Source organism: Plasmodium vinckei, assembly GCF_900681995.1.
Source record: "Plasmodium vinckei vinckei genome assembly, chromosome: PVVCY_06".
Lineage (NCBI taxonomy): Eukaryota > Apicomplexa > Aconoidasida > Haemosporida > Plasmodiidae > Plasmodium > Plasmodium vinckei.
In genome coordinates, this window is record NC_051298.1 from 238,088 (window position 1) to 258,499 (window position 20,412).

Consider the following 20,412-nt stretch of genomic DNA (forward strand, 5'->3'; position numbering starts at 1 on the left):
TAGTTATATATATATAATAAAATAAATAGTGCATATATAAATGCGCTACAGTAATACTTATAATAATTAGACACAATTGTACATACACTTAAAGAATATTATTACTTTGAAAAAAATTATATACACAAATATTTTTCCATATTAAATAGCTATAAAATATTACAGATTAATAATTTGTAAAAAATAAATCTTAAAATAATTAAAACTCTTTAATGATTATAAGATTATTTATATTTTATTTATTGTATCAGCATTTGTTTAATATCATCATAAATGCTTATATGTGCACATTTTTAACAATACTTTATTTCTGTATATATTTTATAAAATATTCGAATATTTTTATAATGTAATTATATTGGCTTTATTTATTATTTTGCTTTTTAAAATTTTATTTCCCATCTTCACTTTGAGTTTCGACTGTACTATCATCATATTCACTTTCGCTTTCTTCAGATGTAGATTCTCCTTTATTTTCACTTTTTTCAGACTCACTTTCACTTTCTTCAGATGTAGATTCCCCTTTATTTTCACTTTTTTCAGACTCACTTTCACTTTCTTCAGATGTAGATCCCCCTTTCTTTTCACTTTTCTCTGATTCACTTTCACTTTCTTCAGATGTAGATTCTCCTTTATTTTCATTTTTCTCTGATTCACTTTCACTTTCTTCAGATGTAGATTCTCCTTTATTTTCACTTTTTTCTGATTCACTTTCACTTTCTTCAGATGTAGATTCCCCTTTATTTTCATTTTCTTTCAAAGAATATTTCCTCTTATTCTCATTACCTTCAAGCTTAGGTTCTCTATTATTTTTTCTATCTTCATATGAAGATATGCTTTCGTTTTCTCTTTCATTTGAAGGTAATTCACCTCCCCTTTTTCCTTTGCTTCTTGATTCATTTTTCTCTTTCGTTATAATTTTTTCTCTTTCTTCATTATCATCACTATCGGTTTTGTCACTTTCATTGTCATCTTTTTCCGTATCGCCATCTTCTTCATATTCACTGCCTTCAATTTCTTTTTCATTGGAACTTACATCTGATTTATTTATGTTATCATCCTTTTTATTTATGGTTACAAGTTGTTTATTATCTTCAACAATATTGGGTTGATTTATCATGCAATCTACATTTTCAGATTTAGCATATCTATAGTTTTCTATATCACTATTACCGTTATTATTATTGTATTGACTTATATTTACACTCTCATTTGTTTCAATCATTTGATAATCCTTGCTTTTGGGATAATTCTCACTATTTTCATTTTCTCCCATCATTATTGTAATTTCATTATTTATATCGAGCATATCAGTTCCTACATCTTTCCGTTTTATTTCCTTATCTATGTCTTGTTTATTTTCTATAGTATGTTCTTCGATTCTGTTTTTGTAGTTCTCCATATCGTTATTTTGAATTATTGATGACCCATCCATTTCGTAATTTTTTTCATTAATCTCATTCTCCTCAAAGTTCAATTCATCTGAATTTTTTTTTTCAAGATTACTATTATTTTCATTAATGCAGACAATATTTTCAGAATTTTGTTTATCAATATTGTTGAAATGTATATCATCAGTTAAAAACTTACAGTAACTGTTATTTATCGCATTTTTAGTATAGTACAATTTTAAGCTATTTTTAATATGATTATAAAAATCATCATATTCTAATAAACTTTCCATTATGTTATTTACAAGTATTAAATAATTAGGATCCTTTTCTTGTATTTTATCGATATAATTTTTAAAATTATTTTCATCATTGTCTACTTTTTTTTCAACTATTAATTCGCTTCCCTTTTTTATATATTCTTTATTGCCCATTGAAATGTTACACTTTATTTCATTTTTATTATTTGTTACACTTTCAGCGCTTTCTTTTTCGCCTATATCAATCTCTTCTTCTTCATCTTCCTCAATTACTTCTTCTTCTATTCCTTCCTCTTCTTCTATCTCCTCCTCCTCTTCTATTTCTTCCTCTTCTTCTATCTCCTCCTCCTCTTCTATTTCTTCTTCTTCTTCTATTTCCTCCTCCTCTTCTATTTCTTCCTCTTCTTCTATTTCCTCCTCCTCTTCTATTTCTTCCTCCTCTTCTATTTCTACCTCCTCTTCTATTTCTTCCTCTTCTTCTATTTCTACCTCCTCTTCTATTTCTACCTCCTCTTCTATTTCTTCCTCCTCTTCTATTTCTACCTCCTCTTCTATTTCTTCCTCTTCTTCTATTTCTTCCTCCTCTTCTATTTCTACCTCCTCTTCTATTTCTTCCTCTTCTTCTATTTCTTCCTCTTCCTTTTCTGAAGGATCGGGAGATGAATAAATTATATTTTTTCGTCTGGGGCGGTGAAAAAGGCTCATATTATTCTTCGTAGAAACTGACTCGATAGGAATCACCGAAGTGCTCATTTTCTTATACTTTTGAAAATCAAATGCTTTAGACGAACGTGATTTAGCTAAGAATGCATTGTTTGGTTCATTGCCTTTTCGTAATGATTTATTATCTCTATATAGATAATCATTTTTCTTATCACCATTTTTTTGTATATCTTCTAATTTGCTATCTTTTTTCTTTTTTTTAATAAGAACATCGTTTATTTTTTTATTTGCAATATAACCTTTTACCGTTTGCACCTTTTTTATTGATGAAATTGGTTTGGGTGGGTTCTCTTTTAAAAATATATTTTTTAAAATATTTGTAGCGTCTACATATTTAAATTCATTCTTAAATACGAAACGTTTTTTATTATTTATTGATTTTGTTACTTCAGATTTTTTTTTAGTTAAATCTTGCCTTTTCATTATTTTAAATATTACATTTATAATATGTCGACACCTCAAAAAATATTAATACCATATATCCAACGAATAATGGAGGAATAAATTTATATATATATAAGTAGATATAAATGTACATGCATATTATATGCCTATATGTGTTAGAAAATTCAAAAAGACAAAACAGTGAATTCAAAATTTTATACCAAATGAAACAAATAGGTCACATAAAAAATGGAATCTATAATATATACATAAACATCACATATATAAATAACTATAATTTGTTTAAATAGGCGCAAATTCGAATAAATATGCATGCATAAATACATATTTTACGGAAAAAATATTTTTACTCAGTAGTATATAAAGATAGTATATCTACCATATATATATTCGTACTATATTAGTATGTAGGATTATATACACACTAATATATTTACGCGCACGCATAATATTTAAAAAAAACAAAAAAATAAATAATAGAAAAGGAAAAGACAAAACGCATACAAACATTCAATGCCTTTTTTATGTTTAAGAAAATATTAACAAAAACATAAACTATTTTATAATATTATATAACAATTTTTTAATATAATTAATTTTGTCTTGTTCATTTTTGGGGGGTAATGATTCTTTATATAAAAGGAGAACTTTATAATTAAGCTTTTTAAATAAATTATATCTTTGAAAAAAATATGGAGTCATAATTAATGTTCCTTCAAAAGTATTTTTATCAGATATGCATTCAATAATCAAATTAAATTCTTCTATAAAAATTGGAATATCATAATTATACAAACTCAAATAATTTACTTGGCAATTTAATTTATAAAGAATATTAACTACATCATTTATAAAATGATAATCTAAATTTTTATTTTGCTGAATTACAGAATTCTGAAATGAATTCAAAAATTGTAATATAGAAGTGTCCAAATACTTTTTGTTAAGCCATGAACAGAACCCATGATGATATATTAATTGTATTTCCCTTACAAAATATATGTAGTTAAAATATGAAATATTTTGATTGCTACTAGAATTAACCATATTGCTTCTATCTTTGGGCATTATAACTATGTGCAACATATTATTTAAAAATATATTTAAATCAAATATAAAATTTGCATCTACAGTTTCGTTTGGTATTTTTAACCGTAACAAATTTAAAATTAGCTCATATATAACTGCATCATTTTTATTATTAAATGTTAATAATTTAAGTCGTTTTATTAATTTATACAAATCTTCTTTTTTTAATATTATGCTAAAAAAATATGTGCAATATAATATATTAGTTATTTCAAATATATCATAACTGTTTATGTTATTAAAAATGTATTTACTGATTAATTTTAATTTATCACAATCTCTCTTTCTTTTATTTTTTAATAAAATCAAACATTTAAGAATTTTTTGATTATATCTGTCTTTATTTCTTTGATCATTTAATTCATAATTTGGTTTAATTACACATTGGGATTCTTCATTATTATAACGCTCATTTGCTAGGGACATAAAATCATTATACTGGTTATTATAAATAAAATTGGGTTTTATTTTGCCTACTAATTTAGAATGCATGTATTTTCTCTTTCCTAGCATACCTCGGGTGCATTTCTTTCATATAAAAAATAAAAAATATAAATATATACACTCATATAACATAACAAGGAAAATAATAAGTTAAGACAGTTTCCAATATTGTATCAAACAAAAAATATACAGACATATACATATTTACTTAAAATATAATACAAATAAAAACTTACTAAATTGAGCAAACTTGAAAATATAGATTTTCCAAATACAGTTTCCCAATATATACGGGTATTCATAATTCTCTATAGGGTATTTACTACATAAATTATAATACTCACAAGGTACTCTACATTTGAAATATAAATAATAAAAACGCCACCTTTACCTTTTATATTACTAAAACAAGGGGTTGCTTTTAAATCAAAAAATTATTTTGATTTTTTGTAACCCTATTTTTATAAATCTTTCTCATAAATTTCATATTAATTTTAGGATTGTAATTTTTCTATTTCTTTGTATGCGTATATTTACTATATATAATTTTTAAATGCTTTCTAAGGTAACATTTTTTCTAGCAGTGGTAACAACAAACAATATTTTTTAAGTTTATATTTTACTCTTTTTTCTCACATTTAAAACTGTATATATTATGTGCCCCCTTCCCATTTTGTGCGCATATCAATAATCATAAATTTTAATATATTATTTGTTTGCATTTTACTTTTTTCTTTTAAATAAAAATGTGCAATGGTAAATCAAAATGACATAATATTATACATAATTTTGCCATATCTTATTTTTTTAAAGAGGAGTTTTAATATATATTTTTTATTTACAATATTCCGAAGATGAGAAAGTATATGGGGTGTTACTATATGTATAAATAACATTATTGTACTATATATAATGTTTAAGGAGGGAAAATGAACCGTATTTTTATACCATATTTTTTTATTTTTTTTATTTTTTATACATTTAAAATATACTTAGTTTATGGAATAAAATTTCAAAGGAATTGTGTACCATCATTCGTAAACTGTAGATCAAACATATTTAATAAAAAGAAATATGGAAACTCCTTATTTTGCTATAAAAAAAAAGTTAAAGCTAAAGAGTTGAGGAAATTAACAACTGAACAACTCGAGAAGGTAACCATATTATTTTATTCATTCATTTCTTTAATTCGTCTAAGTGTATTTTTTTAAAGGCTTATATAATAGTATATACATATGATTACATATATTATACGTATATAATACATAAAGACATATTCATATTGTGGTTATAAGATTGAAATTATTAATAATCACGCCAAAATGAAATGAAAAACATATGTTACTATGTAAATATAACAATATATTTCTTTAACTCACAGGAAATTGTTAAGTGTAGATTAGATATCCAATTATTTCAACAACAAGGTTTTTACGATATGCATAATTATAACGTATATTACGAAAAAAATGCAAGGCGAAAATTAGCTCAGTTGTTAACAATTTATTATGAAAGATACTTAGATAACAATGTTAGGATAAAAAGCTGATTTTTTTATTTTTGCAAAATGGTAAATGGTTATTGAAAGAAAAAATAAAGGCAAGTATAATTGCTTATTTTTTATTTACTTTGGCTTTCTGACATAAAGGAATAAATATTTTTTTTTAATGAGACTACAAACAGTTTTTTAAATAACACAACAATACATATTTCACCAAAGGGAGTATGAAATTTATGCATATAGTATTTATTATATCAATATAGGCGCCGCCATTTTTTCTGCAACGCTTTTACCTTTTTTTTTATTTTTTTTTGTAGATACTTATAAATTTGAATAACTTTGTATTTTTTTATATACAATAATTATTTTTCAATATTGTGTTTTAACAAATATGTAACTTTTAACATTTTGTTATTTTTTATAATATACTTTTTTTTTACTCTTAAATATGTAGATATATAAATTTACGTGCGTTTTATCGAAACCACAAAACTTATTTCCTATTTATGAAACAAAATAAATTAAAAAAAAATATATTATACTTATTATAAATATTTTTTCACAACTATTTGTGGGAGTATAATTTTATATTTTTTTTGTTTAAAATGAAAGCATTAAAAATGCTTATTTAATAATAGCAATTATATATTAGTAAAAATATATAGAGGTTCTCCTCCTATGTTTTCTTAAAGCTTGTGTTTCTTTGTATATCGAAGAAAAGGGAAATATTTGGGGAAATATATATTATTGTGAACCATATATGTATGTTATATTTACTATAAATTAGTAAATATATGTACATATAAATTTTCATGAAGGACAACAGTATACTAATTTCCACCACACGATAATGGGATTTCACAGTTAATTTTTCAACTTAAAAATATTTTTAAATAATAATAAAAATTAAAAGGCCTTCAAATTGAGATTGAAAAAATGAAGAGGTCTTTAAAATATATTAAATTGAAAATAAAAAACGAAGGGAAAAAAGGGCACTTTGTCTCCTTTTATGATCGAATAAAAGAAATTAACGAAAAAGAAAAATTACAGACATATAATTTATTAGAAGATAGTAACTATTATAATTCTTCGAAATCATATAAACCAAATACCGAAGATAATGTAGATGAAGGTATGAAATATTTTCTTATTCTTTCTCTATGTATGCATATATTTTCTTTACTAGCCCATGTTTTAAGGAGGGCACACATATGCTTCCTTTATGTATAATGTTTATTGTTTTTCCTTTTTATTCAATTATTTGTTAATTTATTTATTTTTGTAGAATTAAAAAACACAAATTTCCATTCTGCCCTACAAGAATATTACAAAAACTGTTGTAACCCTGAATTCCGGAGATGCTGTAGAGAATTATTTCCACTCTCAAAAAATTTAATACTTATATTATTAAACAAAGACAGTATCTTCAGTATAATTTTAAAATATATTGAAAATAACAAAATTAGGAATGATGAAACTTATTTTTATAAATTATTAGTTATATTAATAAAGGATTTAAAAAATGAAAGTAAAAAATATTTAGAAGATATATTAAAGACATTATTTAGGAAAATTAATTTTAATAATTTAGATTTATTAGAAGAAATATTTAGTAGTTATGCAAATATATTTCGTATTATGAATAAAAATATTATTAAAAATATTGATAAGTATATAAAAATATCATTACCACTATTTCAACATCGTAATAGTATAATAAAACTTTTTATTGCAGATAGTTTTTCTTATTTGTTAAGAAAGTTATCATTGCACGATCTTATATTATGTTTTTCAAAATTATATTCCTTTTTTAATAATGTGACGAAAAATAAATTAAAACACTATTCAGAAACCATTAGTTTATTAATGTTAGAATCATTAAAAGTTGATAATGATAAGCTGTCAAAAAAAACCTTACCTTTTTTAAAATATATTATTCATTCTATATATTTAAGGAATCAATATGATTGTATTGAAACAGGGCATGTTTATAATCCTCTAGATAATATAAATGGGGTAATTCAACATATACACAAAGCTATTCATTTATTTTTTATTGATATATATAACTTCACAAAGAAAGGATCATTTGAGTTTTGGGATATTTTCCTTACTTATATTTTACAAAATTATTCTATTCTTTATGAAAGATATTTTAATTATATTTTAACATCAAGTAACAAAGATACTATCATAGATACGTTGACAAATGCGGATAAATATTCACATTTTATGAAATGCTTGGAAAAAAATGAAAAGGGTAATGAAGATATTTCACCAAAGTGTGAAGAAAATTTATCTAAAGATGAAAATTCAAATATTAAAAGAGATGTAATTTTTATAAAAGATGTTTTTTACGAAGCAACAAATTTCTTTTTAAAAAATATATTAAATATATGGATGCAAAAAAATCATGAGAAAAAAAGTATAATCATTGAAACAATTAGACTTGAACTAAAAAAATATGCAGATAAATTAAACAATATAGAGTTAAATTATTTAACATTTATATATATATGGAATTTATATGATAACATATTTTTTATATTCAATTATGATTCTATAAATAATGAAAAAATAAGTAATATCTATATTTCTTTTGCCCGCATTTATATGGGCATATTAGAAGGAGATAACGAAGACCCTAACAAAAATAATTATACTAATTGCTTACTACAATTTTTTATTATAAAAGTAGTTAATATTTTAAAAAAAAATGTGTTAAATCATAATGAAGTTCATTTAAAGAGCTTTTTAAAATATATACTTATAAGGATTATCCAAAATTTAATGCATAATAATATATATGGCTGCTTAACAAATCAATCTCTCATAACAAATAGCACACCTTTTATGTTAAGTTTTAAAAGCAATGTAGAAAATGAAACAAAATTTATCCTGGATAATATTGTTTCATCTGAAAATAATAATATAATACTAGGAAAATTTTTTTTATTATGTGATATTATAAAAATGTTCAATGATAAAACTGTAGAAATCAATACGGACTGCATTGATGATTTAGATTTTCTTTGTGGCGATAATAATAAAAACATCAACAAAAATAATAATGAAAGAAAGAGGAAACATAATATGCTTGACAATGATTTGAATTCTGCATTAAATGGAGAAGGTATATATAATAGTAACAAATCTAAAATGGTTTGCTTAAATCAAAAAACAGACAATCAGGAAGTAAAATTAGATTTTAAGGATAAATCTCCAACAGAAACATATATACAAATTGAAGACTTTGTTATATACATTTTTGATGAAATAAAGAAACTTTTAATAATTTTGAAACATATTAATAAGTATGGTAGTGACGAAAATACTAATTTACAAACTATACTTTCAGAAGATAATCAAAATACAGCAAAAGAAAATGTTGATGCATATTTAAAATCAACTATATATTTTCTTTTTGCTTTTATCAATTTCTTGTCACAAATAAGTGTTACATATAGCAATGCTCTATTAATATTAAATGGCAAAGCCAATAAAAATGATAAGGATGCATGTATAAATGAAGAAACTGATTGTATAGTAATTTTACTCGAAATTTGCAATGTTTTAGAAAATATAAAATGTGGAAAATTTATGCAAAATAATATATTAGAAAACAATACGTCTGATATTAGATCAAATATTAATAGTATAATAATCGATATACATCTTATTATAACAGCATTAAAAATAAGTTCACAGGAAATTAATATTAATGTGAATGATATAAATCTTTCAAATAATAACATACCATTTTTGGCAAATTATATAAATAAATGGGGTATGGAAGATATATACTATTGTGATAAATATTTGCATAAGTTTCAAAATATATTTATAAATTTATATAAGTTAAATTATTTTGAAAGCAAATTAGACGACATATTTTTATATTTAAAATTTTTTGAAAAAGTGCTCATATATTACGAAACAATAAATAAACAAAAATTATTACGAGTTATAAAAACATTAGTAGCTATATATATTAATCTGAAGAAAAATAAAGACATTAACGAAATGGTTGAAAATGAAGACTACATATTAAAAAAAACAAACGAACAATGTTATGGAAAAATATTACTTTTATTTGATAATTTGATATATTTAGAAAGTAAAGAATATTTATCTACACATATTCAAATTTACGAATCTAAAATTGTTGACGTTGTAAGTTTTTTAAATTTTTTAAAAAACGTGGATATTTTTAAAAATTATATTTTTAAAATGTGTGCAAAAATATGTATTATAGAGTTAACTATGTTATTAAATGCTAAGCTGTCAATTATCCCAAAGTATGTAATTTCTAATTTGAAGAGTTTTTTTGAAACACATAGTGCATATCAGAAAATTCAGGATGCTATACAAAAAAATTACCAATCAAAATATTATTTTTATATAATAAAAAATATATATAAAACTACTAGAAAAAAATTGAATATCTTTGAAGAATTAATAGAAAAAAACTACATATGCTACGAAGAATTTATTAACAATTCCAGACAAACCAATGATTACATTATCAATTATAATGATGAACATGATATAAAAGAAGAACAAGAAGATGTTAATGAAGAATTATATGCCGATAAGGATAATTATATGCCAATAATAAACACAAACGAATATGAAAACCACTTAGAACAATATATTTGTGAAAACAAAAATAATGATACATTTAAAATTTTATATTTTGAAAATTTTAATATACAAAATTTTGTTCGAAATATCTTATGTTCATTTGATTTGCTAATAGTCCCTGTTCAAAATAATAATAATTTAAATAAATCGGATAAAATTGAATTGCTAAATATGTATATATGGATAATTACATATGTAAATATTAAGTGCAATTATTATATACATGAATATAAGTGTTATAAGCTTATAGACATAATATTTGACATAGCTAGTCATATGAATAATATATTCCCTAATTCTGTAGAGAATATTTTTGATATTACAAAAGAAAATATTTATAATGAGCTGAACAATATTCACACTAAATCTATCCCCGATTTAATTGGATTGATTAAATATTTTATAAAAATATTTGTAAGTAATTTCACATATAATGTTAATATTTTAAATGTAGAAAACATGTCTAAATTTGTTAAAATATTATGCTCTTACAACAATGAGTTAAATAATTATAAAAATGATGTTGAAGAAATATTATTAGACAAAAATGTAAACTTTACAAAGCTAGTATTAAATATTAAAGAAGAAGACAATAGTAATATTATTCGAATATTAATAAAAATTATTTTTTGGTTATTAAAAAATAAAAAAGGAAAAAGGGGGTTTAAGAGAAAAAAAAATATTATCTTTTATCTCTCAAGCATCCCAGACGAACAAAATTGGTGTCACATATTTTTACCTATTATATACTCTTTTACAAATGTTTATAAAAATTGTATTGAATATGATAATTTAGTTAGACATGAAGAAAAGGAAAATACCTTACTTGAATTTTTAACTACTTACAAAGGAAATTTCCTTCAATGTTGGAATTATGATTTTGATATTAAAATGAAGGATAATAATATCCAAAGTGATGATAATGAAAATGCTGACTTTTCTTATGACAGTATATTTAATTATTCCTATTGGAATTTTAATAATCATATAATTGAAATAAAAAAAGAAATATTTAAAAATCCAAATTTTCGTCGAAACTTTCAGTTATTTGTAGATATGCTCAAAATTATAAAATATAAATTAAGCCCTTATTTTGAATTTTTTCTTCACATATTTATTACTATATCACATTACATTAATGCTTATTTATATATAAAAAAAAAAATTAAAACAGCCAAAAATATACGCTTATGTATTAAACAAATTGATAATTCCAAATATATGAATTCCTTATTGTTTATTGACAAAAATGTATTTGAAAATGGCTCTAAAATAGATGCGCCTATATTATCTGACCATATAAACACCAATGAAAGTGACAATGCTTCAGGGAATAATAATAATGAATGTGAATTAAGGATGGAAAATGTTATCGATCAAATCGATAAAATAGATAAATTGGGAACGAAATGCCCAAATTTCAAGGAAACCCTTGTAGATTTAAACATGCCAAATTCCTTTTTAAAAAATATTAATAAAAAATGTATAGAAAGTAGCCAATTTATTATGGAAAATGTTGACGTATCAGAATGCAACTTGGTTAAAGCTAAGGATTTATTTGTTTTTTTATTTAAAAAAAATTTAAAAAACTTAAAGGCAAAAAATATTTTCCTTAATATTCTATTTAATACATGGTGTAAAAATGAAGCATATTATAATTTCTATAATACTGTCGTACCTAATTCAATATATCTATTAATTAAAGCTATAAACTCTAATGAAATTATTAAAAAATTAACATTTTCAGAATGGGAACAAATAACAGAAAAAGTATTTAATATTATTTTACGTTTATGTGGTTATGATACTGATGAACAAGAATATGAAGAAAAGGTAAAAGGTGAAAAGAGATACACAAAAAAAAATCAAGATAAGCATAAAATTATATTAAACCCATTAGTGGATGGTAAATCCAATCATAATCGTATGCTTCCTTCATTGGGATTGAAAATATTAAAACCTTACATTCCAGATATTATATTATGCATTAAAAAAACTATCTTAAAAAGATATCAAAATTTTTTACAAAAAAAAAATAATGAAACGTCATTTATTAAAAAAAGGCAAATGAAAGAGTTTAAGATTATTAGTAATAAAGAATTATATATACTAATTGAGTTGTCATCTATTAACAAAAATCAAATATATAATATTCATGTTATTAATACAATTTCAACTTTTATGCTAGCGAATCCAAAAACTCTACATAGTACTAAAGATCAAGATGTTAATAAAATTAAGTTAACATTAATTGCACTCAAAATATTAATTATTAATCTTTCAAAAAACACGAATAATTTAACAAAGAGGAAGAAAAATAATTTTAATTTTTCCTATCAAAGGTATAGCAGTAAAAATGCAATTGAAGAATATGTAAATAAGTTAAGAGAAGCAGACAAACAAAATAATGATAAAAAATATAGCCATCGAACTAGCGCTAATCCACACATTTCAGAATCCAGTTTTTATTACAACGCATATAAAATGCACATATGCTACAAATTAAAAACGGTATTGTATGAAATTATTCAACGATGTTACGATTTGGATTGTAGAATTCTTTCGGGAGAACTTTTAATTATGATAGGATGTATATTTTTAAAAATAAAAAATATTGAAAAATATTTAAAGTTATTTAAAAAAAACACCGAAAAGTTTTTAGCCAAAACTAATGATTTAAATTATAATTCAAAAACGGTTTTAAAATATATTATGAAAATACCATTAAAAAATATTAAAACTATTAAAAAAAATAAGCATTATGCATTTCTTCAAATTGCCCAAATATATTCAAGCTTAAACTTATGCAATGAAAGATCAACTAATGAATATGATTCAGATATACAATTTTTAATATTGCTAGATCTATGTAATATTAAAATGTCTTCTATAAAGAACAATTATTTAATACGTGACAACGTGAATATTGAACGAGACGATAATAAAAATGATTATAATATTAAGCAAATGTATATGAATGATAAAGAAGAAAACAAATTAGAAATTGATATGCCAGAAAATTTTAATGTAGATATAAAAGAACATAACAAAATGAAATTAAAAAAAAAACTTCATACATTTAATGAATTATTTTTAAACAGCAATAAGATATTTTTGGAAATATTAATAAGGCATTGCTTGTTTCTCATATTTAATAACAATACCAATGAAATGGTTGTAGACAAATCTATTAAATTTATTTTGCTTATTACAAAAATATTAGGGTGCTTGTTACAATTATACAAAAATAAACATGCAGAAGAAGTGAAAAATGAGCAAATATGCTATGATTATATAAAAAGAGATATTCAAATTTATGTTCATTTTGTTATTAATATAATAATGCCTAAGGCATTAAATGCATTAAAAAAAAATAGTGACAATTTTACAAAAATTTCATTACAAATTATACTTATGGTATCAAAAAATGTTTGCCCATATATCAATGTGCTTAAATCGTTAAATATTGCAAAATTTTTAAAAGACATTAAAGATTCATGTATAAAGAAATATGAATTGAATGAAAAAACTAATTCCTTATTTTGCTTTGACACGCTCAGAAAAGAAAAGGAAAAAAATATATATGAAGATAATAATACAACATATAATTACGAAAAAGTGAAAAAGCACGATGAAGTAAGTTTCAAATCTGTGGAAAAATTTTTATTTTATGATTTGTATTATTACATAGGCTCCAAACAACATGAAGATGATGATAGTAATAACAATAAGATAACAAAGCTAAAGGATAATGCGCATGATGAAAGTGCTTCAATAATTCAAAATATAATAGATATAAAATCGGAAAATAATTTAGAAGGAATAAAAAAAATGATTACTGTTGCACATAATTTCTGTTATTATACTATTTGTAAAATAATAATACCTATATCATTAAATTATATTATACAAAGAAATTCAAAGAAAGAAACTTTTAATAAAAATCTTAGCTTAAACAGTATAAAGCTATTAGGGGTTTGTTCTGAAAAAATTGGTATAAAAAATGTTTATGAAATACTAGAATTACTATTATTAGAGTTAAAGAACAAATCATTTAATAATCTTTATATCGAAAAGGCAGTCAGTCATTTGTTGCGTGCATATCATTTTAATGAATTTCAGGAAAATCCTCTTGTCAACCAAATCAATCATAATGAAAACAAACAGGAAGAGGAAAATGAAGCAGAAAATGAAGAGGCTAAACAGAACAGTGACAAAGAGCAAATAAATGATAAACTGTCCGATGAAGATAAAAAGGAATGCGAAAATGAAAATATAGATAATAACAACTCATATGACCCACAAATAATAAATCAGAGAGGTGGGAAATACGGGCAAGGAAAAGCAAATTTATATTGTCAAAAATTTAATAACAAAATTCTTCCACAGTTAAGAAATTTAATGTTCGAAAAACCTTTATCAAATAATCCAAAGAATAAAAAAACATATATAAACGATTTAGTAACTGATTATAAAAGCAAGGATGTAATAGCAAAGCCAGATATTATTTTATCCTTTTTAGTAATATTAAATAAAATAAATTATAATTTTGATAAAGAATTAAATAGAATAATATACAAGCTCTGCTTTTGCTTATCCTCAGTAAAAAATAATATAAGAAGTGAATCAAAAAAAGCTTTATGTAATATTTCTATGTACCTAGGATTGAACTATATAGATTTAATTATAACTCAAATGTCTGATTATTTAACCAAAGGATATCATATACCTGTTTTTTTATGTACAGTTAATTCTATCTTCGAATCAGTTTTATATGAAAAAGATAAATTTCTAGACAAAAATTGTTTAAATATAAATTTCAATATATTAACCGAACCAGATATTAGCAAAAGAAATAATATTCACAATAATAAACGACGAAAAATACTACGAAATAAAAATTACGGAATTGAAAAGAAGGATGCAAAAAATGGTTATACAAAAAACGAAAAATTTATAGAAGACAATTTCCTATATAGTAACATATGCAAAAATATATTTAATATGATAAAATTAGAAATTATAAATGATATTGAGAAAAACACAGAAGATGTTAATAAAAAAAAAATAAAGCGAAAAACGAAGGAAAGCGAAAAAAATTATGGAAATAATATAATTAAATTGTTAACAATTATTATGCCAGGGGAATGTATAGAAAATAATATTTTGACATTTTTAGAAAGTTTATTTAGTGGTGAATCTTTTGAAAATAATGAAGTAGATAAAAATTTTATTTTTAAAAAAAAGTATATAAATATTATTTCTTCCTATTTTAGTGATTTTATAAAGGGTGTAGAAGAAAACAAAAATATATCACCAAAGTTTATATTAAATATTATATATAAATTATTAGTAAAAGCAACATATTTTTTTAAAGGTGATATTTATGAAAATTTAATTGACGTTATGAAAAATACAAATGTTCTATATTTTAAATATAATTTAGCTAATGAAATAACTGGTTACAATCATTTTAAAAAAACTTTACAATTTTATTTATCTAAACAAAAACCTCAAGATAAATTTTTAGGTTATAATTATAATATGAAATATATACAATACCCTGAGAAAAAAAACAATTTAGATATAATAGAAGGATCTTTTCAAGAAAAAAATATATATGATTCATTTTCCAAAACAAAAAAATATGATTTCAAAGTTCACGCACAAGCATTGGCCAAAGTCGCTTTAAAGTTACTGCTCTTTATAATTAAAAGGCTTTCTCGTTTCGTTACTGCACAACGATTAAAATTAAATATTCCCATGCAAGAAGAATCAAACTCCTTAATTCATTCCAATATTAATAATGTAAGCAACGGTGATCATATAGAAAATATAGGAGATATACAAAATTGTGAACCCGAAGAAACAAAACTAGGGCCTAGTTCTATAGGAGAAGAAAAAGAAGATACAGTTATAAGCATAGAAAAAATAAATTCGAAAATGACATTAGGAAATAATTATGGAATTATTGAATTCATTCGTCTAATTGAGCCGTTACTTGTTTATTGCTATTGCTATGGGAAAGATGATGTATTTGTAATGTCATCAAATTGTATTAAACTTATTAAAAAAAAAAAATATAGCAATTTTAATAAATATGGGAAATTGATAATTTTGTCATCTGTAGATATATTAAAAAATATACCTAATTATTATAGCAGAGAATTTGATAGACTTATATTATCATGTATTGATACCCTTACATATATAATAAAAAATAATAGTAATGACGATATAATTTCATGGCTAAATTATGATACCTCAAATAGGGAAATATCGAATAATACTAATGAAAAAGATAGTTCAATGAATAATAATAATGTACCTTCAAAAAAAAGAAAAATGAAACACGGAAAAAATAGTATGGAAAATAACAGGGATGACGATAAAATTAAGAGACAAAAAAAAATTAGTTATATATTAGATGAAAATATTATATCTACATATTATAAAAATGACTATGAAGAAAATTATGAAGAATCTATAAACTCGTTAAGATATTGTTTGATCGATCAAATATCCTTATTATTAGAAAGCAAAAATCATGTCTGGGAATTATTATTACTATTCAAAAATTGTCTACTTAGAGAGGATGTAAATAACATTATTAAAAAGGGTATTATAGTATTAAAAATAAATAGTTGTATAGATCAAATATTTACAATAATGATTGAAGAGTCACATAATTTGAAATTATCATTTTTATGTGGCCAAATATATATTAACTTTTTAATGAGTTTTCCAATATCAAAAAACGAAAAGAAAAAAAAAGTTTTACAAATATTAAATAATTTAGATGATGAAAATGACGATTCTAGAATAGCAATTTTAAATAGTTTGTATCTATTTTTAAATAGAAGTAATGCAAAATTATTAAAGGATGGTTTTTATTACATTATATTTACTAGTCTATTAGTTAACTTTTCAAAAGAAACGAACCCTAAATGTAAAAAAATGTATGTATTTTTGATGTCGCTACTATTCCAGCAAATTGATGATATGAATTATGTTTTTAATTCTTATAAAATATTAAAAAACAATTTATCATTCTCTATTAAATCTCCAGTTATATATACATATTTATATTTATTACCAGTATTTGCATCTTTCTTTTACAAAAATATATCTGAGTATAACCGAAAAACATTGATAGAGTTAGAGGAAAATGAAGCATCGCCTCTCACAAAAGAGCAAAAGAAAAATCGACAAAAACAAATTAAGCAAGACATGAAACAGGTTGAAGAACAGGATCATAATCATATGCAAGAACAAGATCAAAATGATAATAACGAACAAAATATATGCCAAACGAATGGAACAACTTCAAAAAATAATTTACAAAATTCACTAGCTGAGGTTCGTAATTATTTCTTAGAGGAACTGCTAAAATATGCCAATAATGACCTAAATAGGAATAAAATGAGCACAAATGAAATAACAGAAAAAGAAAATAATAACAAAAGAAAATTGAATAATGCAAATTCTGGATTGTTTTCGGAGCAAAATTGTAATATTGTTTTCATGAAAAACCAATTAGAAGATTTATTCCTATCATTAATGTTTTATTTAATTGATCATACATACCCAAGTATAAAATTGTATATGAAAGAAGACAAAAATTGCATTAATATATTAACATCTAATGAGAATATAACTTATTTTTCTAAAAAACATTATCTATATAAAGAAAATATTAATAAAGATACAGTTCATCTTGTTTATAGCACATTAGAACAAATATTCACATATATTGATACTAATTTAATAGACAAAATGCTAAATAAAAAGTATTTACATGAAAAATATCAAGGGTATTTTATACATAATGAGAAAAATAATTTTACAAATATGAATGAAATTGACAATAATGAAGAAGATAATTGCCATTCTGATAAAGATCAAACGCATGATAAATTAATTATATACTTTTTATACTTTTGGAACTTATTATTTGAAAATGCATTATATAATAAAAATCCATTTATACAAATTATATCATTAAAAATTGTGATGAATTATATAAGCAAAAAAATGTCTTATCCATATTTCCCGTTGTTATTAGTTAAATTATATTCTACTGATAAATTTATTATCAATATTATTATTAAAAGAGTTTTATCCCTAGTTTTAAACTCCTATTTTTTAGAGCATTTTTATACATACCATAAAGAAATAAGCGCGCTTCTTTTAAACATATGCAAATTAATAGTTTTATTCCCATGGATTACCAATGGATTTGAAGAACAAAACGACCAAAATGATGCACTAATCCAGACTACAAATACTATTGATACTGTAAGCCGAGACAACTTATTTAAGACTTCTAATAAAAATCATGAAAATGATTTGGAACAAAATCATATTCACAAAAATAATGTTAATCAGTATGATCATCCAAACAAAAATGGCAATAGCAGTGACAATGATGACAATAAAAGCAATGAAGATGAAGTTGATGATGAAGAATTTAAAGAAATAAATGGAATTTTACAGAATGAAAATTATATAAAAGCTCATTCTTTTAGTCAATATAATTACCAAAACGAAGATGAAAGAAATGAAATCAAAGACGAAATTAAAATAAACAAAGAAATATTATCATATAGCAAATTCTTTTTAATTATTATCACTTTATCACGCGCTATAAGTTTGCACTTGATAAATAATAAAAAATCCTTTACAAGAATATTAACCATACTAAATGTTTATAAAAATATTATTCAAGATTTTCCCATCGATTTATGGAACCCTGATAATGGAATAATTCACAATATTATGATACCCTTATACAAACTGGCTTCTCTTCGTAAAAAAAAGTATGCTTACATATTCCTCGAATTTTCCTAGACAAATTTTATTTATATAATTAAATGCGTTCATTTATTTTAATTCATATCCATTCTATTTCATTTTATTTTTCAGGCACTTCACAGAAGATAGTACTATCTTCGAGGAAACGAGTTCAGAAAAAAAACTCATTTATTTATCGAGTTTTTCTTGGGATATTATTTCATTATTGGAGGAAAAACTACAAGACAAAAAACATATTTTCAACAAAGCCTTTATCCAAGCCAGACATGTAATTAAGAAACTATACATTTATGTGAATGTATGCACAACTATTAATATATTTATTTGCACATTATTTTCCACTTTTTTCATTTCTTTTACTTTTTACAGAGTGTCAATAGAATTAGATTTATGAAGAAGAGAAGGAAGAACATGCTAGCTGTCAAAAATCCAAAGTTATATACGTCAATTTTATTAAGTAGAAGAGAGAAAAAAAAAAAAAAAAAGAAAAGCCAATTAAAATTTTAAGTTAAATATGTCTTGTAAATAATACTATTTAATTTTTTTTATTATATTCGTTGTTTCTTATGCATATGTATTAATCCTTGAATGGATCATAAAAAATACATGTGTAAATAAAATTGTATAATTACAAATATTTGGACACAATATTATTGTTTTGTTTTGTTGTATTATATATATTTTTTGCCATTTGACTCTTATTAAAATTTATAAATATCTTAAATATAAGCTTCTTTTTAATTTTTTTAATTTTTTGTATTTTTGACGCAAAAACCACACATTTAACAATTATAAGATTAGCATATACAATAATACACATTTTCAAATATAATATGATAATATTGGGTAGTCCTCCCATACCCATTAAAAATAAAATAAAAATAGGAATAATTGTATAATTTACTCCTATATATAATTTATGCATATAACGACTTTGCTATGCTTATTTTAATAATTCCTATTTGTTCTGCATATTAATCTTACTGTCATATTTATATATTTTTATTACAACATATACTTATAAAAAATAATTTAAAGGTAAAAAAATTAAAATGCATAAGTTTGCATTGTCTAAAAATTTAAAAATGATAACAAATGAAATTTTATATTTTTTATTTTACACCTATTTATTGTTATATAT

General features: G+C 22.6%; 3 protein-coding genes across 3 annotated transcripts; 1 reads left to right on the forward strand and 2 right to left on the reverse strand.

Annotated features, from left to right (window-relative positions):
* Positions 1 to 391: 391 nt before the first annotated feature.
* On the reverse strand, positions 392 to 2,797 carry PVVCY_0600670 (conserved Plasmodium protein, unknown function; the record flags this gene model as incomplete). The annotated part of the gene is made up of 1 exon (XM_037634109.1): positions 392 to 2,797. One exon carries the CDS (start codon positions 2,795 to 2,797, stop codon positions 392 to 394), a length of 2,406 nt encoding a protein of 801 aa, XP_037490258.1.
* A 537-nt stretch (positions 2,798 to 3,334) lies between these two features.
* Positions 3,335 to 4,614, reverse strand: PVVCY_0600680 (conserved Plasmodium protein, unknown function; the record flags this gene model as incomplete). Its single annotated transcript, XM_008627211.2, has 2 exons — positions 3,335 to 4,396; positions 4,549 to 4,614. 2 exons carry the CDS (start codon positions 4,612 to 4,614, stop codon positions 3,335 to 3,337), a joined length of 1,128 nt encoding a protein of 375 aa, XP_008625433.2.
* A 2,135-nt stretch (positions 4,615 to 6,749) lies between these two features.
* Positions 6,750 to 19,778, forward strand: PVVCY_0600690 (conserved Plasmodium protein, unknown function; the record flags this gene model as incomplete). Its single annotated transcript, XM_008627213.1, has 4 exons — positions 6,750 to 6,945; positions 7,099 to 19,276; positions 19,383 to 19,539; positions 19,641 to 19,778. The coding sequence occupies 4 exons, from the start codon at positions 6,750 to 6,752 to the stop codon at positions 19,776 to 19,778; spliced, it is 12,669 nt and encodes a 4,222-aa protein (XP_008625435.1).
* Between the last annotated feature and the right edge of the window lie 634 nt (positions 19,779 to 20,412).